Here is a 27,648-nt window from a genome sequence, read left to right as displayed (position 1 = left end):
AGATATTCATTGAACTTTTTGTTGCTAACAGATTTCAATAACATTGCAATTAAAAACTGTTATCCATTACCTGCCCGAATGTGCATATAAAAAGCGGTATATCTTATTTAAGTATCAGGTGATAAGGTAAGTTGTTACAGCTTTGAGAAAAGTCATACGTAATTGGTAATCTTTATAGACTTTTAAAAAGAGAGAGTCTTTCAGGCTATGAGCCCAAGGTAAAGACGTTTAATTTCGCGTTCAATTAGCTAATGGCATAACCATGAACGAGAAGACCGATAAGGTCTGGGTATTTATTTGCTAAAATAAAGGGTAACGACTTTATCGACTTACTCGTCCAAAGGGATTCTTTGTCAGTGAGAGGAGAACCGGAAGGAAGAAGGAGATTGTCCTGGTACTATGCTCCCTCCTTCCTGCTCCTCTGGCTGGCACTCTTCTTTGTCATCGTGATCCCGCTCTACAACAGACTTCCGGAAAGGGTGACCATCGCAGATGAACCTACAAAGTTGGGAGAATTCGTGGCAGAACGGGCGGAGAGGCAGCTTATAGACTTTGAGCTGATCGGAACCAAAGTGGTGGGCAGTCAAGCGAACGAGGTGGAAACGGTTGAGTTTCTTTTGAATGAAGTGCAAAAGGTTCGAGATGAAATGCGTAGTGACCTATTTGAGATCAATGTTGAGATCCAGTTAGCTACTGGTAGCATTGTTTTTGGCAGTATGCTGAGCATGTATCAGGGCGTTCAAAACGTAATAGTGAAACTAAGTGCAAAGAATTCCCAAAGTGAGTCCTACCTTCTGATCAACAGTCATTTCGACTCAAAGCCAGGCAGTCCAGGTAGGTGTTATTTAACTAATATGAACATTCAGATTTTAAACGCCGGTTTATCAGGATCTGGCGATGATGGTGCCATGGTTGTGGTTATGTGTTCCAAATAATCCTTGGCTCATGAAGGTCAGATTCTACTTTTTATTCCTACTTTCTTTTTGTTACCATCTGGATTGATTACATTTTCAGTACTACAAAATGTATGCGAAACATCCTTTTGCAACTACTTTAGCCGAGGAAACCTGGCAGGCTGGAATTATACCCTCTGACACCGACTTTCGAATTTTCCGTGATTATGGAAATGTGCCTGGTTAGCTGCTTAGGGAGTAATTTATATGATTAAGTTACTCATTGTGTATTCCAATAGGCTTGGATATTGCCCAGGAAAATAATGGGTATGTCTACCACACTGCATTCGACACCTTTAGTGTGATTCCAGGACGATCCATACAGAACACTGGCGATAACATTCTCGCTCTTACGAGGGCGTTTGCAAATACCACTGAATTGATTGAGACAGAGGTAGAGGTATTAATGTTTTATCCCACCTATATGACCATATTCATTTTTAGGGAGCTGATGATGGGCATTCTGTCTACTTTGACTTCCTTGGACTTTTCTTTGTGTACTACACGGAGACTACTGGAATTATTTTAAACTGTCTGACCGGAGTGATATGTCTGGTTTTGGTTGGTTGTTCCCTCTGCAGAATGTCTCGCCAAACGAAGGAGGTTTCTCTAGGTCGTATTTTAATTTGTTTTCTAATTATCTTGGGACTGCACGTGGTTGGATTTTTGCTGAGCATATGCCTGCCTCTATTGTTGGCCGTCATCTTCGATGCTGGAGACAGGTCGCTAACTTATTTCACCAGCAACTGGCTGGTATTTGGACTTTACGTTGGTCCTGCAATCATAGGCCTTGTACTGCCATTAACACTTTACTATACCTTGAGGCCTAATGTAAGAGTACTAACTGCAATAACAACCATTACTATACATTTTAAATTAATTACAGGAAAAACTTACCCACTCTTACCATATCCAGATGAGTTTACACGCTCATTGTGTGGTCTTGGCACTTCTTATTCTTGTTTTAACCGCTGTGGGTATCCGATCACAATATCTTTGTCTGATGTCATTGATCTTCTAAGGAGGTGCTCTTTTGATTAATCTGCTCAGTACATTGCATGATCGTGGTAAATGACTTTAATATAACAATTAATATAGGAGTTTTTGTTAACAGAGATATGGTTTTCAGGTTACTATTGGAGTTTGATTGTGATGCTTCTGCAAGTGCTACCATTTTGCTACTTCTGTTACTTGTTTTATATGCTACTCGTAGTCTTTTTTCCGGTCACGGGAAGAAACAGAATCGGCTCGAACCCGGATCTGATTATAGCAGTCTTGTGTGGTTGCTGCACTTTCTGTGCCCTGGGATTCGTTGTAAGTAATTTTAAAAAATTTAATTATATATTTGTCTATCTAAACGTCGACTATCAGGCCCAATTCATCAACGTTTTTCGATGGCCAAAGCTCATACTTCTTGGCTTGGGTGTAGTCACCTTTACCTTTTCAGAGGTGGGCTTTCCCTATCGCGCCAAAACCAATGTAATGCGAGTTACATTTATGGTAGGTACTTCCTTAATTCTATAATACTTTGATAAATATCATAAGATATTTTATAATTATTTTTAAATATAAAACTTTTCTCATATTGCAGAAATCCGATGGTGACTTTAATGCCCCCATTTTGGAGCTCGGAGTTGTGGGACATTTTGTCAGTTATGATTACAAAAGGGATCCCGAGTCTCAGCAATTTGTGACCGACTTACCAGACTATGTGCACGCCATGGAATGGCCCTCAATATTTAAAGGATATATATTTTAGAACTTATATTGTTTAGGCAAAACATTTTATTGAAGTTTTATTAAAATATACGTTTTCAGCAAACATAAATTGCATAATTGTTTCCGAAAGGTTACGTGACTGGCCTTTAAGTTACTTATGGATTATTTTATACGAACTAGTTGGTAAAATTTGTCCATTACCTGCCCGAAAAAAGGACTTTATGGTTTTAGGCTTTCAAAAATACATAACGATTTAATATCTTATCGAGGTCTTATCTTTTTATCGTACTTGATTTAGGGTTTATAAAATCGATACAAAATTTATGACGCCATTTTGATATCTTTATATTGCAGTAGTATTGCAATTAATGGGCCGGAAAAGTATGAAAAATTAATATCGAATGATTTTTAAATTTTTTGTTTGGTAACAAACAATTTATAAACAACGGATGTTTAATTTTATTTATTTTTTTGAATTTAATAAAAAAGAAATGCCTAGCTCAACTAATGTGACTTTGTACCTCAATTAATGCTAATGTGTAAAACAATAAACAAAATCGTAATATTTATTTCTAAAACTGTCAATATTTTCTATTCAACACAATATTTTTCGGCCCTTGAAAATTGTTTTTAAATTTGAATTCGATTTGGCGATATGTTGATCGATATATTACTATATATTTTTATTCTCGACACACATATCTAGCGGGCGATATTCGGATGCCACGATATAAAAATTAAATCACTTTATGAAGATTGCCGAAGACTTTGACTCCAGAAAGATTAAAAACTATATACTATACATATATGCACCATAAATATACTGGGACTATGAGGTTCCGTGTTGGATACCAATCTCATACCGGCCTTAAAAAGGTTTAAAAATGATAAGCTTGCATGAGGTTTGCTCAGTCGCGTGCGTTTCTTCGTTGTGATTTGATGCTGACTGCGGTAGAGAATTAATATTATGGAACAGAAGAATGGAGGTTTTAAGGAGGATACATCTTCGGAACATTCGGAACCGTCGACAGGATATAATGAAAAGAATACCCTGCAATTGGTTTCCGAGCCAGCGGATCCTGAAGAGGGCTTAAGCAACGAAATCTTAATAGACTCGAGGGAGAAGAAAAGTTCATCAAAGCAACTACCATGGTACTATTCTCCTGTGTACTTGCTCTTTTGGGTCGGACTGTTCTTCGCAGTGAGCTATCCGCTTTTCTATTACCTGCCAACTGGAGTGAAGATTGAGGAGGAATCCGACTTGCCACACACTTTTGTGGCCCAACGCGCGGAAAGCATACTGATCAAACTCGATGCAATGGGTCCGAAGATAGCCGGTGATTACGTGACCGAGGTGCTTATGGTGGATTTTCTTCTCAACGAGATATCAAAAGTGCGGGAGGCGATGCGAGACGATCTCTATGAGATGGAGGTGGACGTACAGCACTCCAGTGGTGCCTTTCTCCACTGGCAAATGATCAATATGTACCAGGGCATCCAAAACGTGGTGGTGAAGCTGAGTTCCAAGAGTTCCAACAGTAGTTCCTATCTATTGGTGAACAGTCATTACGACTCAAAGCCCAGCAGTGTGGGTAAGTGGATACTCTTACTATAAAGTAACAAAGGGTTTGAGTGTTAATATATCTGCAGGCACTGGCGACGCGGAACTAATGGTGGTCACCATGCTCGAGACGCTCCGTTTAATGGCCACTTCCGAGGAGACCTTCTTGCACCCCATTGTATTCCTGTTCAATGGCGCCGAAGAGCAGCCCTTCCACGGATCGCATTCGTTTATATCCAACCATCGCTGGTCTGCCAACTGCAAGTGAGTATATTGGTATATCTTCAACGGAACCTTTTACAATATGTTGCCTCCTCCAAATCAGAGCGTTAGTCAACTTGGACTCGGCAGGTGCCGGCGGACGTGAAATTCTATTCCAGGGGGGTCCCAATCATCCCTGGCTAATGAAGGCAAGTCAAATTCGTGCATTCCACTTGAAACTAATCTTAATGACCGGGCCGTAAAACTGTGAAAGTGTTTCCTTTACTGGCACGCTTATCTTATCTGCATTTATTGCACGATATCCAATAAAAATCGTTTTTTTGCACTGCAGCAATACAAAAAGAGTGCCAAGCATCCGTTTGCCACCACCATGGCCGAGGAAATCTTTCAGGCTGATCTGATACCCTCGGACACAGATTTCCGCATTTTCCGAGACTTTGGACCGGTACCAGGTGGGTGATTGAAGGTGTAAGTGTCTGGTATATGTGTTTGATAATGTAAGTTATTTTATTTCAGGTCTGGACATGGCTGGTTGCTACAACGGTTTTGTCTATCACACAAAGTTCGATCGCATCAAAGTGATTTCCAGAGATTCCCTGCAAAACACTGGTGACAATGTGCTTTCTCTGGTTCGCAGTATATCCAATGCAGAGGAAATGTATGATACCGAGGTGGGTTGTGAAAATTGCCATTATATTACACTCACTTCATATGAATTTTGATTGAAATCAGGCTCACTCAGAGGGTCACTCGGTTTTCTTTGACTATCTGGGCCTTTTCTTCGTTTACTACACGGAGTCAACGGGTACGGCTCTAAACATCTCATTCTCCCTGGGAGCCATCCTCGTTATTTGCCTTTCCCTGTGGCGCATGGCAAAGGTCACGGATCGGAGAGTGGGCACCTATGCCCGGGCTTTTGGCTTGCAGTTCCTTCTGTCCCTTCTGGGATTTCTGCTGGCCCTCGGCTTTCCCCTGCTGATGTCTGTGTTCTACGATGCCGGAGATCGCACGATGACCTACTTCAGCAACAGTTGGTTGGTCATTGGACTCTTCATCTGCCCCTCAGTTATAGGTCTAGTCCTGCCTCCGACTCTTTACTTGTCGCTGCGACCACATGTAAGTCTGGAGAATGTTTTGTTATCATCGCATGAATACAGTTTCTTGATCCGTAGGAGAAGATACCGCACACCTATCACCTTCAAATTGTGGGACACGCCTACTGCGTTCTGATGGCAGTGCTTTGCATTCTACTCACGGCTGTTGGCATTCGCACGGCTTATCTCTTTATGATGTGTGTGTTCTTCTACTTGGGAGCTCTAGTCATCAACCTGGCTACTCGTCTCCATGACAAAGGTAAGGCCGCAATGAGGCACAAATGTGATGTTTAATGACGCCTACTCGTCTACTTTAGGTTATCTCTGGGCTGTCGTGCTCTGCCTTTGCCAGATTCCCCCCTATCTCTACTTCACCTACCTGTTTAATGCTCTTCTGGTCATAACCATTCCGATGACGAGCAGGAAGGGCATGGATGCCAACCCCGATTTTCTGATCTCTATTGTGTGTGCTCTGGGTTCAATTCTGGCAATGGCTTTCCTGGTACGGATTGTCTTTTATCTGAAGGAGTTAATAGTTAATAAGGGCACTTTTTCAGGCTCCACTGCTGAATATCTTCAAGCGACCAAAGAGCATGGTTGGTGGCCTGGCCCTAGTGATGTTTGTCTTTTGCATGATCTCTGTGTCGGAGGTGGGCTTTCCCTATCGTGCCGAAACAAATGTGATGCGTCTACACTTTCTGGTGAGTAATTCAACATAACAAGAGAAGAATTATGCTATAAAGGCATTTTTTCTCGGGTTTTAGGAGGTACATCGCAAGTTCTACGAGTACGATGGATCTCTCAGTCTGGAGGACAGCGGATATTACTTTGACTTACAGGACAGACGCCTAGAGGCTCCGCTGCTGGACAAGATCAACCTCACTGGATTCACACGCCTGGACGAGCAGTGCAAAACGCAGATGAAGTGTGGCATGCCGTGCTTCAACCATCGTTGGTGTCTGGCAGTGAAAGATGCCCGTTGGCTGCCCCGGGATGTGCCCGTCGATTTGCCCGGTTCTCCGGTTTTACAGCTTGTGAACAAGACGGTTTCGGGCACTCAATCCGATCCAAAGGTTCGCCTTGACTTTATAGTGTCATCGGGTCCACCGAGGATGAGTTTCTTCGTTCAACCGCTGAAGGGGGTCAAGATGCTGAACTGGTCCTTCCTGAAGGGAATGCTGGACAATCCATCAGTCTATAAGCCTCCCTATCATGTGTTCTTTGGCTACGGCAGCGATAACTCGCCCGTTGAAATCTTTTTCGAAATGACGGTGGGTAGTTTATACTATTTTATAGGTGACATCTTTTTATATGATAATCTATATTATTATTACTCTGCAGAAGGAAGACGGCAACTTCGAAGTGCCGCTGGTGGAGTTCGGTATCTCCGGGCACTATATGAGCCACTTAAGTAAACGGGATGCCACGACTCAGAAATTTATTGAGGATCTACCGGACTTTGCTCACCCCATGGAGTGGCCTAGTTCCTATGAACGCTATATATTCTGAGAATAACAAATTGTTCCTAGTAGTACTAAGATTTGATACAAAATAAAACGTGAAGAAAAACATTTTAAAAAGCATGTTTTGGGTGCGAAGTACTTTTCTGCTACACGTGTACGATCGTTACTAACAAAGTTTATGAAAGAATCTCATAAAAATACTTAAAGTGTACTGGTAAATAAGCCTAATTAAAAATCCGACTAGTGTGTCTACGTATTTACCAAAGCTTGTAAAGGAATCTCATAAAAATACTTAAATGGTTACTGATCAAAGTGTACTGGCAAGCCTAAATAAAAACCCGAACAGATGCGATGCTATAAATTTACAATTGTCGATTATTGTCATTATAAAAATGAATTAATGGCAGTTAAATTTGACTGATGTTGGCATGAGTAATACCCTGGATTGTTCCCATCCTTTAGAGTGGCATAAACGGCTTGGTTTGGTTTGCGTCGGGTTTTAAGTACCCTTTTAAACAGCTAAAAATGGGTGGGAATTATGACCCTGACTTTGGGCCCATCACGGGCACTGCCGATCAGATGCGGCACTATAAATTCATAAATCCGCAATGGCCAACGAGTGCGATTACGATATGGGACAAAGTCAGCGGTAATGATTTGGTTTGGCTAATCAAGGCAACAGTCCCTCGAGGACCGGAAAAGATCGACAGGTTGGGAATTTATCGACGGCATACTCGAATGTTTTGGTTGGTATGTAGTACTATGCACGCATGCTGATAGGTTGGCGTAAATAACAAGCGCCATTATGCCATAAATATCGAATATCTTTATACTATGCTGAAGATATCAACCATATCGCATCGTAAACACAAACCACAATTTTAAATTGCGGCTGGAGATGTCGGAAAGGTTAGTCGTGCGTCGAGAGTCGTGGAAGGTGCTCTTGCTTGGACGGTTCTCGAATCTCTGGAAGGCCAGCAATGGGTGCTACAAAGGACGGCAAGGTGTGTAACACCATCCCCTCTATACTCAGGAGATATAATATTAAGTGTAATTCTCGTACATCCCCAGACGCTTTTGGGGTCTGAGAACCTGATCATCGAGATGGACGAGGGGAAGAAGAAGTGGCCCAAGCAGTTCTCCTGGTACTTTGCCCCCACCTATCTCCTCTTCTGGGTGGGGCTCTTCTTCGCCGTCATCTACCCACTCTTCCAGGCACTGCCCACCGGCATCAAGATCTCCGAGGAGGCGGACAAGCCGGGTCAGTTCGTGGCCGAAAGGGCTCAGGAAATTCTGTTGAAAATAAGTCAGATGGGACCACGAGTGGTGGGCGATGTGAACAATGAGGTCACCGTTGTGAATCTTCTGCTCGACGAAATAGAAAAAGTGCGACAGGTATTACGTGATGATATCTACGAAATGGAGGTGGAAGTGCAACGGGCCTCCGGTTCCTATTTGATTAAGGGCCTCACAAATCACTATCAAGGTGTGCAAAATGTGATCGTCAGGCTGAGTACGAAGAGTTCGAATAGTAGTTCCTACCTTCTGGTGAACAGTCACTACGACACCAAGCCGGGGTCACCAGGTAAGTCTTAAAGCGATTGATGTATTCGGTAATCCCATCATGTTTTCTTTACCTTGCAGGTGCCGGAGATGATGCTGCTATGGTTGTCGTCATGCTAGAGGTGCTACGTCTGGTGGCCATTTCAGGCGATCCCTTCCTGCACCCCATTATATTTCTGTTCAATGGGGCCGAGGAGCAACCAATGCAGGGCTCTCATGGTTTTGTCACCCAACACAGATGGGCTGCCAACTGCAAGTGAGTAAATTGATATTTTGTTATACTCTGTATGTTTTAAAAACGTTCTTATAAACAGGGCACTCCTCAACTTGGACTCTGCCGGTGCTGGTGGACGCGATCTCCTTTTCCAGGGCGGACCCAATCATCCTTGGCTGATGGAAGTAAGTTTTTAGTTTTTCTGAAAACCCCCTGAAAGTCTGCAACGCATTGGATGATTCACTTTTGTTTTTTGGGCCTTTTTCGATATGGATGATATCACCCGTCTGGCTGCTGTTCAATTAATCTAATCGATTGCCTTATCTCAGCATTACAGAAACAGTGCCCCACATCCGTTTGCTACCACTACGGCCGAGGAGATATTCGAGGCTGGGATTATACCTTCGGATACGGACTTTAGGATCTTTCGTGACTTTGGCGTCATTCCAGGTTGGTAGCCAGCATCAGGAGTTCTTCCTTGAATTGGATTTAGGAGATTTCCTTCCATATCTTTAGGTTTGGATATGGCTGGCGTCTACAATGGTTTCGTCTACCACACGAAATATGACCGCTACACGGTGATAAGTCGCGACTCACTGCAAAATTCAGGGGACAATTTGTTGGCCCTGGTGTGGAGCATTTCAAATGCTGAGGAAATGTACGACACTGAGGTGGGTTTCCCCTTTCAAAAGCCATTAGTCATCTGATTTAATCAATTTTTAATTAACAGGCACACGCTCTGGGACATGCTGTGTTTTTCGACTTCATTGGCCTCTTCTTTGTGCACTATCAGGAGTCGACGAGCTTGGCCCTGAATCTCTGCTTCTCCTTTGGGGCCATTATTCTGGTGTGTGTCTCCTTGTGGCGGATGTCGAGGGTTACGGGTCAGACTATGGGCACCTATGCCGGGGTCTTTGGCCTTCTGTTCCTTCTGGCCCTCGCAGGCGTTCTACTTGCTGTGGGCTTCCCCCTGCTCATGGCCATCTTCTATGATGCGGGAAATCGCACTTTGACCTACTTCAGCAATAGTTGGCTGGTTATTGGCTTGTACATTTGCCCTTCAGTGATTGGTTTGGTTTTGCCCATTACCCTCTATTTGACGTATAAGAAAACTGTGAGTTATTAGCCTGGATATTTAAGTTGATGGTTTTTAATGCTATTTCTATCTGCAGGAGAAGATCCCCCACACGTACTACCTGCACATTGTGGGTCATGCCAACTGCGTGCTTCTGGCAATCTTGTGTTTGGGCACAACAGCCCTCAAATACCGTAGTGCGTATCTATTCCTGATCTCCCTCATTTTCTACGACGCAGCTCTGATTATTAATCTGCTCACCCGTCTGCATTGTCGCGGTAGGTTTTCTTTCTTGGAATCTTAAGAACTCTTCTAAATAGCTGCCCAATTACAGGCTATCTTTGGGGCCTGGTTCTGATTGTCTTCCAGATACTACCCTTCATATATCACGCCTACTTGTTCCACATGTTCATACTCATCCTCATTCCGATGGTCGGTCGTTTTGGGGTCTCCACTAACCCGGACTTGCTGATTGCTGCTTTGTGTGGCTTTGGTACTATTCTGGCCTTGTCCTTTGCGGTAAAACAGGTTTCTTAATTTCTCGAACCTATTAAACTAATGAATTGTTTGTAGGCTCCCCTGATCAACATATTCCGGCGACCCAACTGCATGCTGGGTGGCCTGGCAGTGGTCATGTTTATTTTTAGCATGATTTCCGTATCACATGTGGGATTCCCCTACCGCGCCAAAACGAACGTGATGCGTGCGGACTTCATGGTGAGTGGGGTGTTCCAAATCCTCCAAAAGAACAGTGACTAGTAGTTTTTCTTTATCGAAACAGCAAGTGCACCGTAAGTTCTTCGAGTACAATGGTTCCATGAGTCTCGAGGACTCTGGCTACTATTTCCACCTGGGTGATCGTAACAAAGAGGCCCCTCTCCGGGATTACATGAATCTGACCGACCTAGTTCTCCTGGGCGAGGACTGCGACTCGGAGTTGATGTGCGGTATTCCCTGCTACCGATATTGTAAGGCCCGGAAACATGCCCTTTGGCTGGCACGCGAGCAACCGGTGGAGCTGCCATATCCCACTGTTTTGGAGTTCCTCAACAAGACAGTTCTTCCCGGTGGCTATCAGGTGCGCTTCGAGTTCCGCCTGAGCGGACCCCCCAACATGGGCCTCTTCATCAAGCCGCTGGACGGCGTGAGAGTGCTCCGATGGACATTTGCCCCCGGCATGTTGGACAACCCGGCCACCTACAGGCCACCGCTGGAGGTCATGCTAACTTACGGCATCGACAGCACGCCCATCGAGTTCTTCGTTGAACTATCGGTTAGTTCTTACACCTTTTCCTTAATTTTCGGGTTAATCAAGTGACTTTCAGAAGGACAACGGCAACTTTGATGAGCCCGTCTTCGAGATGGGCGTAGTCCGGGCACTATGTGAGTCCCCATGACAAAAGGGACGCCCTGAGCGAAGAGTTCCTGGCCACACTTCCGGACTTTGCCTTCTCCATGCAGTGGCCCAGCAGCTACGAACGCCATATATTCTAGGATATGAATAAGACTAATAGGAATGCCAAGTCATTGACACATCCGAATGGAAAAGGTTTGTTTTTTTTTCGGGTGTGGGAGAATGGGGAAATGAATGGGGCTCAAACATTGGATGCTGAATGCATTTCACAATGCTACGCTAGACAAACATTTTTGGGCAGCCAGTTGGTGGGGGGAAGAGCAAGCAAACGGTTTCGAACGGATAGGAAGCCATTTGTGCAAACATTCGGTGGCACAGCGTCTGCAGCCGGAAGGTGCGTATAAATAGTGAGCCCTGGCCCATCGAAAAGCACACTCAGAGTTCAGCAGCTCCTCCAGCAACAAGCAACAGTCAGCAATCCGCAAAAGCCCACAAAAACCAAACAACATGAAGTTCTTCGCCGTCCTCGTCATCCTCTCCGCTTGTGTGGCCATCGCCCTAGGAGCAACTGCTACGGGTACCTCGCCAAGTCCTACTTCCACTCCGACCACGTCTTCGTCGCCCTCAACAACGACGTACACCTACACAACCACCCCAACGTATACCACCCCCACCGCAACCACCACCACCACCGTGAAGCCCTTCAAGCAGCAGCTTCTCTCCCTGCTGTTCAACAAGAAGACCGGATAGAGCCACCACCACAGCGATCCACGATGCCGCCTCTTGAAACGATCTGTATCACCTGAATAGCCCAAACAATAATAAAAACACCAAAACAAACACACACACAAAACGCCTCTTGCTTACCCCTTCCGAAATCGTAGTTAACTATCTCACGTAGCATTGGCCAGCTGGGGTTCTATTTCTGGGGCAACTGACATTTGCTCAACCGACGGGCTGAACGCCCCACTCATTGCCGCCTTTTGGCCGGACCTGTTCCCAAAAACATCTGCCCGCCTGCCGCAAAGGTCAGGCGGCACTTGCCACGGCAGTCGGGCAAGTCAGTTGGCCAGACATGATCATGGTCAGGTGGCAGTCATAATCCACGCCGTGATGATCGCCAGAGAGTAGAGCCAAATGCCTAATGACTGGGCTGACAAATTGTTGTAGGAATGCAGCAGGCTGTCCCTGTTCATCGCATGCAATCGAGGAAGAGTTATGAATGCCAAAAGCTGGCCATGTACAACACGACGCGAGATGATCGAACCACCAACGCCCCATTAAACACAGGTGAACAGTGGCCAATGCCTAAGGGGGATGCTCACCAGGCGATTTCAATGTTTAACCAAAATTACAAAAACATTAAATATAAATAAACAGCTTAGTTCTAAATTTCTTACATTTCCATTGCAACAAAATGAAACCAAAAAATTACATAGAAAATGTTCATAAGAAATGTAAGTTGTGTATTTTAAACCTAAGAATTCAATAAAAATAGTATATAAAATTATTTTAAGTCCAGAAATTAAGTTTTTAGAAATTTCATTTAAATTGTAAAAAAATTGTATCGGTATCTATATAATTAAATAATTTTGAATATAATGAAAATAACTGGCTCTTAATCTAATCGCCTTTTTTATTACGTTTTTTTTTTAGACTGTTGGTATAAAAAACATTGCTTCTTATAATACTGAATATTTCCTATAGATTGTTTTTAATGACTAAACAACTGTAAGCTCTAAACTTTAAAAAAAGTAGCTGTGTGAAATTCAAATCGCTGCTACTATTTAGATTTCAAGGTAACCTTTTTCATATTGACTTAATATTATTTTGAACATTTGTTGTTGAATTTTTCTCTTTCAATCGATTATTACTGTGGCATAGACAGGTTGTCATGTATACAACTCATTCGACAAATTGCAGCAACAGCGGCGAACACAAATCGGATGGGTCGTGCACTTGTGGGTGGATTCGATTCATGATTCGGTTCATGAACACTCCATGGGAAGATGGCATCAGCCACCGGGCAGGCTTCCGATCGGCGGGTCTTCAAAATGCTAGACACTCACTCGTAAACCTCCGGCTGCACGAGTGGGTCTGTGTGTAAAGTTCAAGCGAATTGGTATAAATATGCAAAGAGCCGCCTCGGTTGGCCACAGTAACCCATCGAGGCGGACTCGGAGCAGACGACCAACGCGAGGATATACAATAGTTCGACATGCAGCTCACAGTAAGGATACACATACACCTATCTGCATGGGATATCCCCGAATAAATACTCCATAAAATACTTGCAGCTGCTCACAATAGCAGCCCTGCTGCTCAGCCTGGCCCAGGCCATGCCCCAGGGCAGACCACAGGCCCAAGGAGAGCCCATTCCCATCGTCAGGCAGGAGCAGGAGGTCAACTTCGATGGCTCCTACAAGTATCTCTACGAGACGGGCAACGGGATCAACGCCGAGGAGGAGGGCTACCTCAAGAACCCAGGCACCGACAATGCAGGGCAGGTGAGTGGAGGAGTAGTAGTTGGTTAGTTGGTTAGTTGGTTAGTTGGAGGAGGGCATTGAAAATCGTGCTTGGCATTTGCTGGCTACCAATTTGCCAGATGAACTAACCCACAATCCCAACAATCTTGTCTGCTCTTTGGCGCAAAAGGTCGCGCAGGGCTCCTTCTCGTACACCTCGCCCGAGGGCATTCCCATTCGGATAACCTATCTGGCGGACGAGAATGGCTTCCAGCCGCAGGGTGACCACCTGCCCACGCCACCGCCCATTCCGCCTGCGATCCAGAAGGCACTGGCCTACTTGGCCACCGCTCCTCCGCCGCCGCAAGAGCAGCCGGCAGGTGGGTTCAACAACCGGCGGGGCTAGAGGTCCACCTCCACCTCCTGCATCCACCTCCGCATCCACATCCACATCTACTCAGATTACCTGGTTTTACTCTACTCATTTACAAAACTTGTGCGAATAAACAATAAAACTGGCCATAAAACAACAAGATGTTGAGAAGCATTTAATGATTAGCCAATAATTTAGCTGCGGAATTTTATACTTGTACCGGCCCACCTAATAAACGTAAGCACTTGTAAAGCATACAATCAAAAGCTGCCGCCTTTTGAAATCAGCAAATATAGATAAAAATAGAAAACGTCAAAACTAATATAGCAAACATTTATAATTTTTTTAATAAATTAAATAACTAATTGGAAAAGCGCTGTAAAAATGCTGGAAATTTCCCTTTTTCAGATAAAATGTTGACCCTCTTTAAGTGAACTTAAATATGCACTGTATACGTAAGCTTTATTGGCAAGGCACTTGAGTTTAAGAATACCCCGATTTATTAATGCCCAACAATTATGGGGATAGTAAACCATGCCTGATTTTACCAGATAAGAATTTCAAAGTTCTAAGTTCAATTAACTTATATTAGAAGTGAGTCAAAACAATTGAATGCGATTGAGTATTTAGCATGCACAATGGGTTTAGTATAATATTTACAGGTGTTAAGTTGCTATAGGAAAACAAAAATACATCACTTTCTAATTTGTTTTTACAATAATAAATTAAAGCATTCATATAATAACAAAATTGTTTAGGAGCATATTACGACGACTTTTCTTGCCATTCATCATTGTGCTGCCTAGTTTTAGGCTGTTCCGTAAAAATGATGTTGAGGACCTAAAAGATGAAGATACTTCTGTAAGCTGGTTGGCCGATGTCCGAATATCTTTAAGGTACCACCAAGAAAAACAAAATGCAGGCCATCGTAATCACAGGTAGCAATTCATCTCCATTAAGTCGCCTCACCCGCGGAGCCGTCAGATCGGAAAGCTGCTTTCCCACAAATTATGAATTGAAATGGCTCGTAAACCAAGACGCTTAATTGGTCAAGTCACCGGTCGGAGCAGTGGCAATTAGACACAGCACAAGCCACTCAGATTGTCGCCCATCCATGTGGGCGGATGGGGGTGCATCCGAAAGATATAAAGCCGGGGTCCGACGGCTAGATCTTCTCATTGCTCATCTTCGACGATGTGGCTGCGCGTGACGGTGAGTTACTAGATACATACCTTACACAGCCAGTGGATTACCCATAGGAATACCTTGCAGATCGCTCTTCTGTTGGCCTGCGTGGCGGTGGTCTTGGCCCAGGGGGATGGGCGTTATCGTCCTCCGCCCACAAAGGCTAATCGTGGTGGCAATGATGGACGCTATTCGGCTGGCAACGATGGACGCTATCGCGGAGGCGGCGATGGTCGATACTCCGGCGGCAACGATGGACGGTATATCCACACGGACAACAAGTACCAGCATGACGATCGTCCTGGCGGTGGTTACACCGGGGACCAGGGACGCTATGTGGGTGACAAGAACAAGGGAGGCGGAGGTGGTGGAGGAGGTGGAGGAGGTGGTGGGGGCAGGGACGGAGCAGGAGGTGGTAGTGCGCCCGTGACAAGGGCCACAGCCAGACCGGCGCCACGTCCCACCACGGCACCACCACCGGCGATAGTCGATCCCACTGCCAATTTGCCCAAGGGACGTGGCACCGGCGAAGGGGGCAACGGCTGGGCCATCATCCGCCAGGAAGACGACGTGGAGCAGGATGGCTATCACTACCTGTAGGTATTTACCCCTCACTAGTAATACCCATTTAAGAATTTTAATCCACAGCTGGGAAACGGAGAACGGCATTCTGGGCGAGGAGAGTGGACGCATCGAGAAGTTGACCGAGGAGGATGGGCTGCGGTCCAAAGGCTTCTACGAGTATACCGGACCCGACGGAATCCTCTACCGCGTGGACTACGTTGCCGATGACAACGGCTTTGTGCCCAGTGCCGCCCACCTGCCCACGGCACCGCCCCCACCGCCCTATGTGGCCAAGTTGTTGGCCTATCTCGAGGAAAATGCCAAGAAGAAGAAATAAATGCGACCATACATGTGCAAATGTCAAACGTTGCAGGTTAATAAACTGTTGTGCCATAAGTTGTTGAAATTTTTCGTCATGAGGGGCTTAAGATGTTTATTAAATTTTCTGTTTGGTCAACTGAAAAGCTTGTTTTAATGATTAATTCAATGTTTCAAGCACATACTAATGATGCTTACACATGATTTTGTGATTAATTCATTACATTTTTAAAATATTTTTTAGTCTTCCTCGGGAATAAAAATAAAACACCAGTTTGCCATGTACTTTTTTGTCATTTATTAATTTAATTATGCTCGATCGATTTAAGTTATAGTTTTATCCCAATGTTGGCAGGATTCGCTGTTGTATGTACTCCAGGACCTCATGTATGGTGTCTTGAATCTTGGCGGGCTGAAAGCAAATAAGGTACTTGGACTTGGTAGTTTTAGTAGTAGATTCCAACTGCTTACATCCTTTTCTGAATTGATACTGGCACTTGGCTGGTTCTGATCCCCAACTGGCTCCTGGACAGGCTCCGGCGACTCCTGGTATCCTTCAGCATCTGCAGTCTCCGGCTGACAGCTCACCTCACAGCCATCGCTGGGCTCCTGGTACTCATAGGCCTGGTCCGAGTCCCACAGTCTGTTCTCGTTCACATAGCTGTACTGCTTGGCATCGGGATGCGACTCATCGCCATCGCGCACCCACTGGAACTGGATGATCTGCCAGCCGGTGCCGTTGAAGTTGAAGTCGATCATGAAGCGCAGGTGATCCCGGGGACCGAGCGAAAGGCCGTCGGTGGCCTCCTCCTAGCTGCTTCTGGGCTCTGGAGAAGATGCCCCGCAGGTCGGATGAGTACGGCTGACCACGATCCCCGTATCCGCCGTCATAGGGCCTGGGATCGTGCTGATACTTTCCGCTGTTATCCGGCATGTACCAGCCCGTGGCTCCGTGCAGCTGGGGCACATATCGGCCGGGCTTCACTCGCCTGGGCACCTCCTCGACCCGGCCCTCCTGATCCTCAGCTGTGGATGCAGCGATCAGCAAGAGTGCAGCTAGCAAACGTGTGTCCATGTCGACTACTTGGTTACGTCTGATTCGACCCCAATGCACCCGCTGTCCATTTTAGTTTTGGTCCCCACTGCCGATTGTTGTTCAGCCAATAAATCGGGGGCTTTATGTCCAAGACGACATCGTTTAATTAGTTTAAATATGGGCGGGTCGCGAGCTGATTCGGTGGCCGGCGAATCGATATTAGCTCATCCGTATAGAAATTCTTTGCATACTAACAAGTCGTTCAGATGCAACTTAGTTAGCAACTCGTTTGCATTGGCGGCCCCGTGTCGCATTTAACCTTTCTGAGATGCAAGTCGTTGCAAGCCGGATCAAAATTGGGGGCGACAACGACACAAGACTAATGACACCTCTAAACAGATGTTTCAAAGTTCATACTCTGATTGGTAGGTAATTCGTTTAACCTGTTTGGCCCACTGTCCGTTCAAAAACTCAATCGTACTGGTCATTAAGACAAACTATATTGTTAACAAGTCGTTTAGAAAATTGTAAATATTAACTGGGTCTGACATGTCTTAATCTTATATTTTTTAAGCGAAGAAATAAATAAATTGATAAACAATTTGGTAATGGCTTTTAAAACTTCGTGCTTAGAAACCGGCATTTAATATTTTTGTTCGGCAGTCGTTCACCTTTCAATTTAACGACTTATGAATTAGCTCCCAGAACCCAGAAGAGATAACCCCCGAAAAAAATACATTCAACTGCTCCATTCATCGAAGATCGATTGGTCAGACGAGTTTCAATTTGTTTACATTTCAGCAAATCCAATGGGATCAAAGGTAATTAGTGTCGTTTAAATCAAATATAAAACGCATCATAAACAATGGAACGCCCGTTTTGCCTTAATGAGCATTAATAACAATAATAGCTGTCAATCAATCAAGCTGGCAGATCGGTCAGCCCAGCCGATTCGATATTCATTAATCAATTTGTCAGAGCCGATGATTTCGGTGATCACAACATCTCTAGAGTATTCAAAAGATGTGAGAAATCGAAATCGAAATGGAAAGCAATCACTCCCACAAAACAAGGTTCTTTGGCTTGAACTCTTGCCTCGAACCCTGTGCATATTTGGATTATTCGATCATGGTAAGGAAGTGACTAAACGAAAATAGATATGCCATGATTCATGGGGTTAAGAAACCCAGGTTTCTCACCTAATCGATTCCAGACAATCGATGGATCATCGGTGGGGGAATTAAAAATTCTATTATAATTGCAACTTGTTGATAAGCTAACAGGTTCGCATTTCGCCCCTCTCTCGCTGAATCGATGAGTCTGGTTTGCGAATTGTTTCCAGATTTTAAATTATTCATCTGAAATAAATAAAGAGAAACTGCCCCTGGCAGTGGGTAGCCAACAATATGGTGCGTAATTTGGTGTTTTGCGGGCAATTAATTAATCTCGCTTGAACACTCCCCACCCAACAACCACTTTTTCACAGATCGTCCATCGTCCTTCGCACTGCAATTTATGCGAGTGCGCAAATTATCACCACTTACAGCCGACAATTGGCAACTATATATGGTCGTATAAATTGATTTTAGCCGCATACTTTTTTGCCAGCAGACGGCGCCTGCAGTAAAATATTGAAATTTAACGACAATTCCGCGGTCCATCCAAACCAAGATAAACCCAATCTCAGCCTGCTGGACCTATGGAGTTCTGTGGAAGTTCGCTTCGCTTTGCGTAATAACATTGGAATTCCATTGCGCTGATCTCATCACCCGGCACTTGTGAAATCAAAACACATTTCTCTTATTCGCACTTGTCAGGCTGCAAATTTATTAATACGCGATTTTTCCTTTTTATTACAATTTATTTTATCTTCTCCTTACAAGAGCCGAAATGAAATTGCTTTGAAATTTATTTTATTTAGCACCTCCAAGAGGGGTGAGATATAAGATTGATCAATAATTTCGGAGCTTTGAACTCGCCCAACTCGCAGGCTTAGGTATTCAGTTCGAATCTAATTACCAGTCATTGTGATTGGCAATTTGTTTCATTGTTTGAAATCCTGCCCCAGTTGCCAAGTTAAATTTCGTTTTGTAAATGAATTTGTTGGGTAAAACAAATGCCAGCAATTGATGGCATATATCGCTTGTATTTAATGGAGTCGATTAAAATGTGAATGCGCCGCCTGCTACCAAAAGCGATCCATCTATCTTGGCATTCGGTGGCTAAACTGGCTTCAGCAGTTACCAATATTTATAGACGTGCAACTCTGATTTATTCGCTCACAGCCGCTGACAATGCGATGCCTCAAAGTGTACTAATTAAACCGAAAAGAGAGCAAACGATAATTAAACAAATGTCTGGCAGCTAAACCGGGTGAACAAATTTAACTTCAAAATTCTGGAAACAAAAAAAAATGCCAAATTCAGAGGAGAAAAATGATTCGCGAAGCATTGACAGCGATAGCCCACGCGAAATGAGACTAATTTATAGGCATTGTCGGAATGCACAGCCTATAAAGATTTCAATTGTTTTGCACCAAATGCTAAAGACTCTCAAAAGAGTTGGGAGGTGAAGATACCCGTAAATCATATGCGGAGCCGGGCGGAGAGATCTCCTGATCCCAAACAGGAATGCCAAGGAAATAACGTAATTTCATATTGTAATCTGTTTGAAAATGTCAGTCTGAAGAGGTATGATCCGTGCCTTACGCCTTTATGAACTATGAAAAGGTGTTTTATTTTATTAGGTATTTTGAGATTTAAATAGGCAGCCTTATGATTAAAACTTAAATGCTTTTTGAGAGCTTCCATGTACCAAAACTTAGGATTTCCTAATATAAACAAATATACCTTCATTATACATACACAAAAGGCTAGTATAGATTACCCTGCTTATTACTTAAAGGTACAAATGATTTTTGATTTAAATTACTAGTTTTAAAGAACAAGCAAACTCTTTAAAAATATTATTATAAATAAAACTTAGCTGCAAATAGCATATGTAATTTTTTTTGAAAGTACGCTGGACCCGCGATAACTACAATAGCCGCTGAAAATTACAAATATGCTCCACTAGCATGATGCTCCAATTCACAGCCCTGAAAGATATGGAAACGCCCTCCAATCACAAGGCAAAGCATTGTCGGTTGAGATAAATTCGAATTTCGCTTGCGTATCAGCTGTAGTAAACAAGGGTTTGACTTAGTGACACATGTTTGTGCCCCGGGGCTTAATCACTTTAATTCGAAAATACGAAACTCTGCCACGAGACTCACATATATCGAGCTCTTCCAACTTCGGAAGCTCGTCGGGTAGTGTGCGTCCTGATATCATGGGCTGCGGAACTAAGCTCCCACTGAGGCTACGGCTAAGCTGGGTCAGTATGGCGTGGATCTGGGTCTGGTTCGGGATCTGGATGATCACAGGTCCGGCATCTGGCGAAGTTCTCAGATGCTATGTGTGCAACGACACCGACACCTCGTGCGGCTCCTCCTGGAATTCCATAGGACATGTGGAAGAGTGTCCGAACTCCACGGTCTGCTCGATGACAGCGATGTTTCATATGGTAAACGGAAAGCCGTGGAAAACGACCCTGAGGGGCTGTGGCGAACAGCTAGAAAAAAAACAAAAGTATGTCGATAAAGTTTGGGTTGATCATTATGTATTAGTTGATTTGCCGGAGGGCTGCTTTAGCAAGTATAGAGCAGAACAATGCTATTGCCGTGGATCATTGTGCAATTCAGCGGGCTTTCCCTCATCGGATTTCCGGCTGCCAATGCTGCTGCTTTTCCTGGCCCTCGCCTGTGGCAAAATCCTTCTTCCCGTCTAGTCGGTGACACTTTTTGGGGTGTGCCGACGTGTTAAGTAATAACAATTCAGCACTTCCTGGAACTCGGAACTCGGGGCCACAGAAATAGTTTTAAGCAGATTAATGATTTATATGCGACATTTCTCAGAGGTGAAGCCTTGTCAATAAAGTCACTGATACCAAATAAACCCAAACAAACTCGTTCTGACATTGGATATGGATCGTAAATACTTGACCGGCCGGCCAGATTAAAATCTGACCGAAGCGATCCTACCTGGGCCGCGAGATATGGCATGCGATGACATGTTATGGCATGTGACGCATCGAAGAAAGTGCCAGATTTGGCCAGCTTGCGGCTCAAGGTCAGTGTCAAGTGTACCCAGTATGGTGTATGGTATATGCTGCGTTGGATTAATAAAATAACACCAGCAGCACTCCTGTGGTGTGAAGATCTGATATCTGATTGCGAATAGCATGCAAATCAAGTGGCAAGCGTCTGAAAATCTCAAATCGAACTTGTAATTGATTAAAAAGTCATCTTATTTGAATATTTATTAAGTACTTGTGACTGTAATGAATGCCCCCATATAGATATCGCCAAGAGCCGAATTCGAGAGCCACCTCCTCGGAGAGCAACAATAACAGCACGCGCCGTGATTCACACACCAATCTGTATTGCTCTGCTCTGCTCTGGGTGATCGTCGATGTCGCCTCCGTGCCGAACTGCACTGGGATCTCGTCTTGGTCTCCAGATCGCAGTTGGGTTCAGCGTACGACCTTTGGAGTGCAGTGACTGTGACGCAGTATCGATACCCGGCACGGCACTCGGTATCCAGCATCGGCGCTTGGATACTCGGCAGTCGCAGTCCCAAGATGCGGCGTTTTAATCACAGTTTATGTGGATGGCCATTATTAATCGGTATATGCCCGCCAATGTGCACCGGCAGTCATTCTCCATGCGGTTATGCACTGAAAGCAATCGGACTGGAACTTCAACTACTTCTATTGAAGTATTCAAATAAATAATAGTATTTTAATCTGCAAAAGATTTTTATTATTTAACTGAAGTTAGATTGCTATAGAAATCGTACCAGTTCCTTAATCAAATATATATTTATATAAGTATAACCAATAATAATATTTAAGAAACAAAGTTATGTCGAATTTTCGGAACTGTGAAAAAAAGAAATCCGAAATTTAAGTACTCTTTCTTATAAAAACACAAGCCTTTTTGCAGAGAAAAGTGGGCTTACTTGGAAATTTTAAATAGTGTCAGAAAAACCAGGTATAAGTTGATGTACCCAATGTCAAGCCTTTTTTCAAAATTTTATGAAATCTTTACGATAATTATTTAAACAACAGTTAATGTAGGATTGCCGGTGATTGGTTTAATGACATATATTTTGAGTGGAAAAATAAACAAATTATTGATTTCTTTTTGTAGTATCGATAATTCTATTTCAGCAGAGATCCAAATTACGTATTGAAATAAACGTAAATATATTTCTTACGCATATAAAGATTTTGTCAGGCTAAGGCAGAGATATTCTTGATATGACCACTTCTAGTTCGACTTTCATTTTGCTTAGAATGATCGTTTATATATAATCAAATATATCGATTTAAACTTTATGTTTTAAGTATTCTTTTTTTGTAAGAGATTAAGATCAGATTAAGCTTATTTCATATCGCTCTTTTTTGCTGGGTAGTGACTATAATCTTGGCAGCATCTTCAGACACTGAACCGTTAAGGACACATTCCAAGCCGATCCCCAAGCCATCACTGTCAGCGCCTCGGTGTCAACGTTTGCTACAAACAATTAAATTCGTTTTTGACAACATTTTTCTTATTGCCGGTTCCATCCGATTCCGGTTATGTTGTGAGCCCCAAAACCCAACCTCAGATCGAAACCCATCCTCATCCTCATCTTTAAGCTCCAGCTCATCTCCATCTCGATCTTCAGCTTCGATATTAATGCATTTTGCATTGCGGCTGGCGTGCGCATTGTCTGAATTGTTTCTTATTTTATTTTATTTATATTTGTTTGTACAGTTTTTTGCTGTATTTCCGCTGGAGCGTAATTTATGATTTCATTACGGCACTTTTATGGCGCTTCCGAGTGCCTCCAGGTAGTTGGGGATACGAATCTGCGATGTGATGTTGTCATCGGTTGCCACAACTAGTTAACTTCGGGCCCCAGCTGTGAATTGGGATTGTTGAAGTAATACTTTGATTATTCCTTCCTTGCTATGAATTGTCAAAAAAGAATATAAAATATTAAGTATACGACTCTAAGGAATATAAATACATATACAGTGTGTATATGTCTATATTCGTCAAGATACAAAATTAAATGTATTAAAATAATATAATTCGTTAATAAAATCTTACATAGCATTGCCATTTATTGGTACACACGCTAATTACGTATAGATCAAGTATACGTCATAGACTTTCCACTATGAATTTTGTTGTTTAAAATGGTTTAGATTATGTTTTCTTTTCGATTTGTTTTCTTTTTTGACTTTGGGGAGACATACATGGCACAGAAAACACAAAAACTTAACTATACATTATTTTAAAATGTTAATCTTACTTTGGTGCCGACAGCGCTGACCTAAACTTCACCTTCAATTATCAGCTAAATAAAATGGTTTCCAAAATGATTCGCTCTTATTGTTCGGCCGAATTTCGATGACAATTTTTTAAAAACCTGGGAATTTCTTTTTTACAACTAGAGTAAACAACTGGATGACGAGTCACCGAAAGCTCCGTATCCTTTAGCGCAGAAACGATCGATATAGTGGGCGATGAACTCGATACAGCGTCATTTGCCAAATAATACAAATTGCTTAATTGGTAATATATGTAATTACATTTACTTGTGACATTGATATGGTATATAAATTGTTGTTACGGAGAGCGATTAAAGTTGGAGATGTAGAGAGAACAAAACACAAAAAAGGTGAGACAAGAAGAATTCGGCATCATCATCATGTGTCTAAAAATCAAAAGGGAGCAGCCCGGGGTATTTCTCTTCAAGAAATTTAGCTGATGAACCGAAATGAACCGACGAATCTGCTCTCGGAGAATTTTAGGCGCGACGATGCGTTGAGAGCAGCGCCGCGACTGCGAACCTGGCATATTTCTATATAAACCTGGTTTACTGGAAGGGAAACCAAACATTCCTGTTGCAGTCGCCTTTCGAGCAGGATTACCCAGTCAGCCAGACAAGCAGTCAAAGGATACCTCCCCCAAAGGATAATCAAAGCAATCATGTTCACCAAGTCCATGCTGAGCTTCACCCTGGTCGTGGTGAGTAGTGGAAAAGGATGTGCATCCTGATCAGTGCCCAAAGTGTTTTGTGTTCCCAAGTGTAACTCAAGTGTGTCAGAAAAAAAGAAGTAGAATCCAAATTAATTTTATTACCTTGTGCTGCTTTGTTTCCGAGCAAGTTTTAGCACAATTAAATTTTTTCCGGCTGCTGCACCTTTTCTCAAGCGTTGAATCACTAGATAAATTAAAAAAAACTCAACTGCTTAGAGACCGAGTGCATTCAACTGTTTGAAATTGTAGAGGCCACTTCCTGTTGTTTTTTTTTATGAGGTTTAAACAAATCGGTCAATAAAATCACATCCTCTTTGCTTTCGCAGGCCCTCTTTGCTGTCTGCCACACCAGTCCGGTTCCGGACGAAAATGGCAAGTATACGGTTCCACAGCAATCCTCTAGCGATGGAAAGTATCGCCCCAGCGACGATGGACGTTACCATGCGAATACTCAGAACGAAGGTATTTTTTTTGTGAGCCAATCATAAAAATATTGTGCCACGCCCACTGACTGCATGCCGCTGCCGCCGCCCACTAACCCCCAGCCATGTGAATCGACCGAAAAGCAAGCCAGACTTGCCCAGATACTAACATGCATAGTCTGCCATACATGTATATTTGTATACCCGATGAAGTCGATAACGCACACTTACTTATACGAATAATCTCTTGACTCCCTAATAAGTTCAAGCTCAAGGCTGACATCTTAAATTAGCGAAATTGTAAACAAAAATCGAGATATGCAGGCCTTAAGCTGAGCTTTCATCACTAACCAAAAATCAACTCCGAATTGAGCAATCTTATATTAAACATTCTATCTTTTATACTTATACTATAGGACGGAGTGGTTCGCAAGAGAGTTTAGGTAAACAACTGAAAAGAAGACAGAAAAGTCACATTACCCTCACAGAATCACACAAATCCGAACTCATTTCACATAAGAAGCAGTCCAAAATTTCCTTTTATGAAAAAAAACCCTATGGTTTTGTATTCCAACTTAACTGTAGTTTAACAACTGTAGTTTAGCACTAAATTTAAACAATTTTCGACTCAACTGCCACCTTTGTACAAACACTAAATGAGAAACTAATTAATTCTGTAAATATCTAATGTTGGATATGTATAACTTGAATAGTTTCAAAACTTAAACGCAAGTCACTCACCAAAATTACTCAAACAGAAAGAAGTTATGTTAAGTAGGCAGCCCACTAACCTTAGTTTTATTTTGTTCTCCTAAAGGTCGCTATCACCACATGCCCCAGCCCTATAGACATGTGGACGATCAGCGTGAGCTTGGAGTCTACCATCACATTCCCAATCCCTATGATGGTGGCTATGGACCCTATGCCGGATTAAATCTTCCCTATATCCATGACGACAGGCCCTACAAGTGAGTAACTTAGTCGCAATTGTAAAAGAACTGTGTTTTATTTGATGTATTTATTCGCTTTGTAGCCACGACCTGTACACAGTAAGTAACGCCGAGTTTAACGTGCCGGAAATTCCCTTGGAGTACGGCTTTCCCGATCATGAACCCCATCACCAACCGAGCACACAGCACTAAGATACCCCAAGATCCCCACGAATTCCAACATCCGGCAAACACAGCGAAACATTTCCCCAACAAAATCCAATATTCCCGAAACACCCCCAGCTTTCATCAAACAATCCAAGCAAAAAATGCAAATGTTTTTCGGCTCTGCAATCAAATCAAACATCTCGCGCTACATGACACCCCCACCAAACGGTATCCTGCATGACCCCCAAATCCCTTACCACCAAAAACCACCATGCCACACAACACGCATGCCCACACGGCAGACCAGAATACAAGCAAATGATCACAACACCCACAACAACACTCGCAGACCACGACCACAAAGAAACCCACCACCACCACCAAAAGGACGACGACGACAACCACCACGACCACCACCACGCCCCGAAACATCCTGTTCAACTACGATGACGAGGGTCGCCACAAGATTCTGCACAAGGAAGAGGTCCGCAAGCAGGACAAATATGATCATTCGTAAGTTTTAAATTTGAAGTAGGAATTCGCCAACTAAGAATCTTCAGAAAACGATGCATATAAAAAACCAGCTCTTCTTTTTCTAAGACGCTTTTACAACACTTTTTCGTAGATTTTGCATCCTATTATTCTCAAGTGATTATTCTGTTAATATTGCATCTTATTATTCTCTAAAGTTTTATCCTCTCATCTTATAATTCTCAAGTTGATATGTCCTATAGTACATATTATGCCTTATAAGTCTCAAGTTGTTATTCTGCTTACAAAAAACAAAAGTTAAGAACGATTCACCTACCATTTAAATACCTGTTTTTTCGCAAACAGTTACCTGACCGAGAACGGAATCTATGGCGAGGAGCAGGCCAAGCTCCATCACACCGGAGGAACCCATGCCAAGGGCTACTATGAGTACACCGGCGACGATGGCAAGCTGTACCGCGTGAACTACGCCTCCAACAATGGCGGCTTCATGCCCGAGGGCGACCACATCCATCCGATCCCCGACGCCATCGCCCGTGCCCTCAAGTACGTGGAGGAGCAGCACAAGGCCAACGGCGGAGCCCAGTTCGACCATCGCGGCTTCCGCATCAACCACATGACCAAGGATATCAAGGCCCAGATCAAGGCGATCCATGTGGAGCGCATGCCCAAGGAGCTGGGCGACCAGATCCGCATGCTGGAGCACGAGGTGGAGCTCGCCGAGGAGGAGGAGCGCGAGGAGCAGGCCGAGATGGAGCGCCGGCGGAAGGCAGCCAGACACCACTAAGTGCCAACTGCGAGCTCGCCTCATCCACAGCCATATAGTCCCGCTACCCAAGCCCCAGAAACAGTCCTAGTCCATCCAGAATCCAGAGTCCAAAATCCAACACCCAATTCCATTCCCCCCATGCATTTGCCGAGTGATCAACGGGCAAACACTATAACAAGCCATCGCAATACCGCAAAAAAAAATTAACAAAAAAAGGAAAAGGAAAAATGGAAGGTGATGAATGTCAGCATCGAATTGCAACCGGAGAATATTCGTACATATAGTCCGCTTCTATGTTATTTCGTATTTATTTATCCGTCGAACTTGTCGAATTTGACGATGTTGCTATGCATAAGATAATTAATTTGTTATATGATATATCGAAATAAAACCTACTAAATATTTTTATAATTAACCAAGAATTTTGATTTGAAGATCACCCCAAGCCCTTGAGTTGAACGGGGCACAATTTGTTTCAAAGGCCAATACGCAGTTAATAATGCAAGTGCCTGACATTTTGCCAAATTATATTCAACATTTTCAGTACACAATATGCGGGCAGGGTTTAAAAATT

The 27,648-nt window shown here is 43.4% G+C and overlaps 9 protein-coding genes across 10 annotated transcripts; 8 read left to right on the top strand and 1 right to left on the bottom strand.

The window, feature by feature from the left end:
- Positions 1–207: 207 nt before the first annotated feature.
- On the top strand, positions 208–2,712 carry LOC128254980 (endoplasmic reticulum metallopeptidase 1-like). The gene is given in 11 exon segments (XM_052984376.1): positions 208–218; positions 344–834; positions 889–923; positions 925–951; positions 1,015–1,135; positions 1,193–1,347; positions 1,398–1,784; positions 1,840–2,020; positions 2,083–2,267; positions 2,325–2,453; positions 2,545–2,712. Coding segments are annotated over 11 exon segments (1,890 nt in total).
- A 552-nt stretch (positions 2,713–3,264) lies between these two features.
- On the top strand, positions 3,265–7,113 carry LOC128254814 (endoplasmic reticulum metallopeptidase 1). Its single transcript, XM_052984124.1, has 11 exons — positions 3,265–4,264; positions 4,323–4,497; positions 4,559–4,643; positions 4,787–4,907; positions 4,972–5,126; positions 5,188–5,571; positions 5,628–5,808; positions 5,867–6,051; positions 6,107–6,250; positions 6,314–6,820; positions 6,891–7,113. Exons 1-11 carry the CDS (start codon positions 3,640–3,642, stop codon positions 7,056–7,058), a joined length of 2,730 nt encoding a protein of 909 aa, XP_052840084.1. The 5' UTR covers positions 3,265–3,639; the 3' UTR covers positions 7,059–7,113.
- An 807-nt stretch (positions 7,114–7,920) lies between these two features.
- On the top strand, positions 7,921–11,412 carry LOC128254815 (endoplasmic reticulum metallopeptidase 1). The gene is given in 13 exon segments (XM_052984125.1): positions 7,921–8,016; positions 8,084–8,597; positions 8,657–8,831; positions 8,890–8,974; positions 9,119–9,239; positions 9,306–9,460; positions 9,520–9,903; positions 9,962–10,142; positions 10,199–10,383; positions 10,438–10,581; positions 10,646–11,137; positions 11,190–11,234; positions 11,236–11,412. Coding segments are annotated over 13 exon segments (2,628 nt in total). The 5' UTR covers positions 7,921–7,992; the 3' UTR covers positions 11,359–11,412.
- Positions 11,413–11,635: 223 nt separating this feature from the next.
- Positions 11,636–12,071, top strand: LOC128254818 (integumentary mucin C.1). The gene has a single exon (XM_052984127.1). The coding sequence runs from the start codon at positions 11,726–11,728 to the stop codon at positions 11,966–11,968; it is 243 nt and encodes an 80-aa protein (XP_052840087.1). The 5' UTR covers positions 11,636–11,725; the 3' UTR covers positions 11,969–12,071.
- Positions 12,072–13,302: 1,231 nt separating this feature from the next.
- On the top strand, positions 13,303–14,218 carry LOC128254816 (endocuticle structural glycoprotein ABD-4). Its single transcript, XM_052984126.1, has 3 exons — positions 13,303–13,448; positions 13,516–13,725; positions 13,874–14,218. Exons 1-3 carry the CDS (start codon positions 13,437–13,439, stop codon positions 14,087–14,089), a joined length of 438 nt encoding a protein of 145 aa, XP_052840086.1. The 5' UTR covers positions 13,303–13,436; the 3' UTR covers positions 14,090–14,218.
- A 919-nt stretch (positions 14,219–15,137) lies between these two features.
- Positions 15,138–16,201, top strand: LOC128254989 (larval cuticle protein LCP-30). The gene is made up of 3 exons (XM_052984386.1): positions 15,138–15,268; positions 15,329–15,837; positions 15,890–16,201. The coding sequence occupies exons 1-3, from the start codon at positions 15,251–15,253 to the stop codon at positions 16,140–16,142; spliced, it is 780 nt and encodes a 259-aa protein (XP_052840346.1). The 5' UTR covers positions 15,138–15,250; the 3' UTR covers positions 16,143–16,201.
- A 205-nt stretch (positions 16,202–16,406) lies between these two features.
- Positions 16,407–17,261, bottom strand: LOC128254990 (uncharacterized). Its single transcript, XM_052984387.1, is given in 3 exon segments — positions 16,407–16,535; positions 16,595–16,934; positions 16,936–17,261. Coding segments are annotated over 3 exon segments (678 nt in total). The 5' UTR covers positions 17,199–17,261; the 3' UTR covers positions 16,407–16,460.
- A 3,138-nt stretch (positions 17,262–20,399) lies between these two features.
- Positions 20,400–21,154, top strand: LOC128254933 (uncharacterized). Its single transcript, XM_052984307.1, has one exon. It carries the CDS (start codon positions 20,490–20,492, stop codon positions 20,985–20,987), a length of 498 nt encoding a protein of 165 aa, XP_052840267.1. The 5' UTR covers positions 20,400–20,489; the 3' UTR covers positions 20,988–21,154.
- Positions 21,155–24,127: 2,973 nt separating this feature from the next.
- On the top strand, positions 24,128–27,481 carry LOC128254795 (larval cuticle protein LCP-30). Of its 2 annotated transcripts, XM_052984096.1 has the most exons (7): positions 24,128–24,282; positions 24,621–24,756; positions 25,133–25,159; positions 25,534–25,684; positions 25,750–25,765; positions 26,163–26,326; positions 26,651–27,481. In XM_052984096.1, exons 1-7 carry the CDS (start codon positions 24,244–24,246, stop codon positions 27,090–27,092), a joined length of 975 nt encoding a protein of 324 aa, XP_052840056.1. In that variant the 5' UTR covers positions 24,128–24,243; the 3' UTR covers positions 27,093–27,481. The 2 variants fall into 2 exon arrangements, with proteins under 2 accessions (XP_052840056.1, XP_052840057.1); XM_052984097.1 differs by lacking the exon at positions 25,133–25,159 and having other exon boundaries at positions 24,129–24,282.
- Positions 27,482–27,648: the final 167 nt, after the last annotated feature.

Source organism: Drosophila gunungcola (assembly GCF_025200985.1).
Source record: "Drosophila gunungcola strain Sukarami chromosome 2R unlocalized genomic scaffold, Dgunungcola_SK_2 000006F, whole genome shotgun sequence".
In the NCBI taxonomy this organism is placed as follows: Eukaryota; Metazoa; Arthropoda; class Insecta; order Diptera; family Drosophilidae; genus Drosophila; species Drosophila gunungcola.
This window is presented reverse-complemented; position numbering and strand designations above follow the sequence as displayed.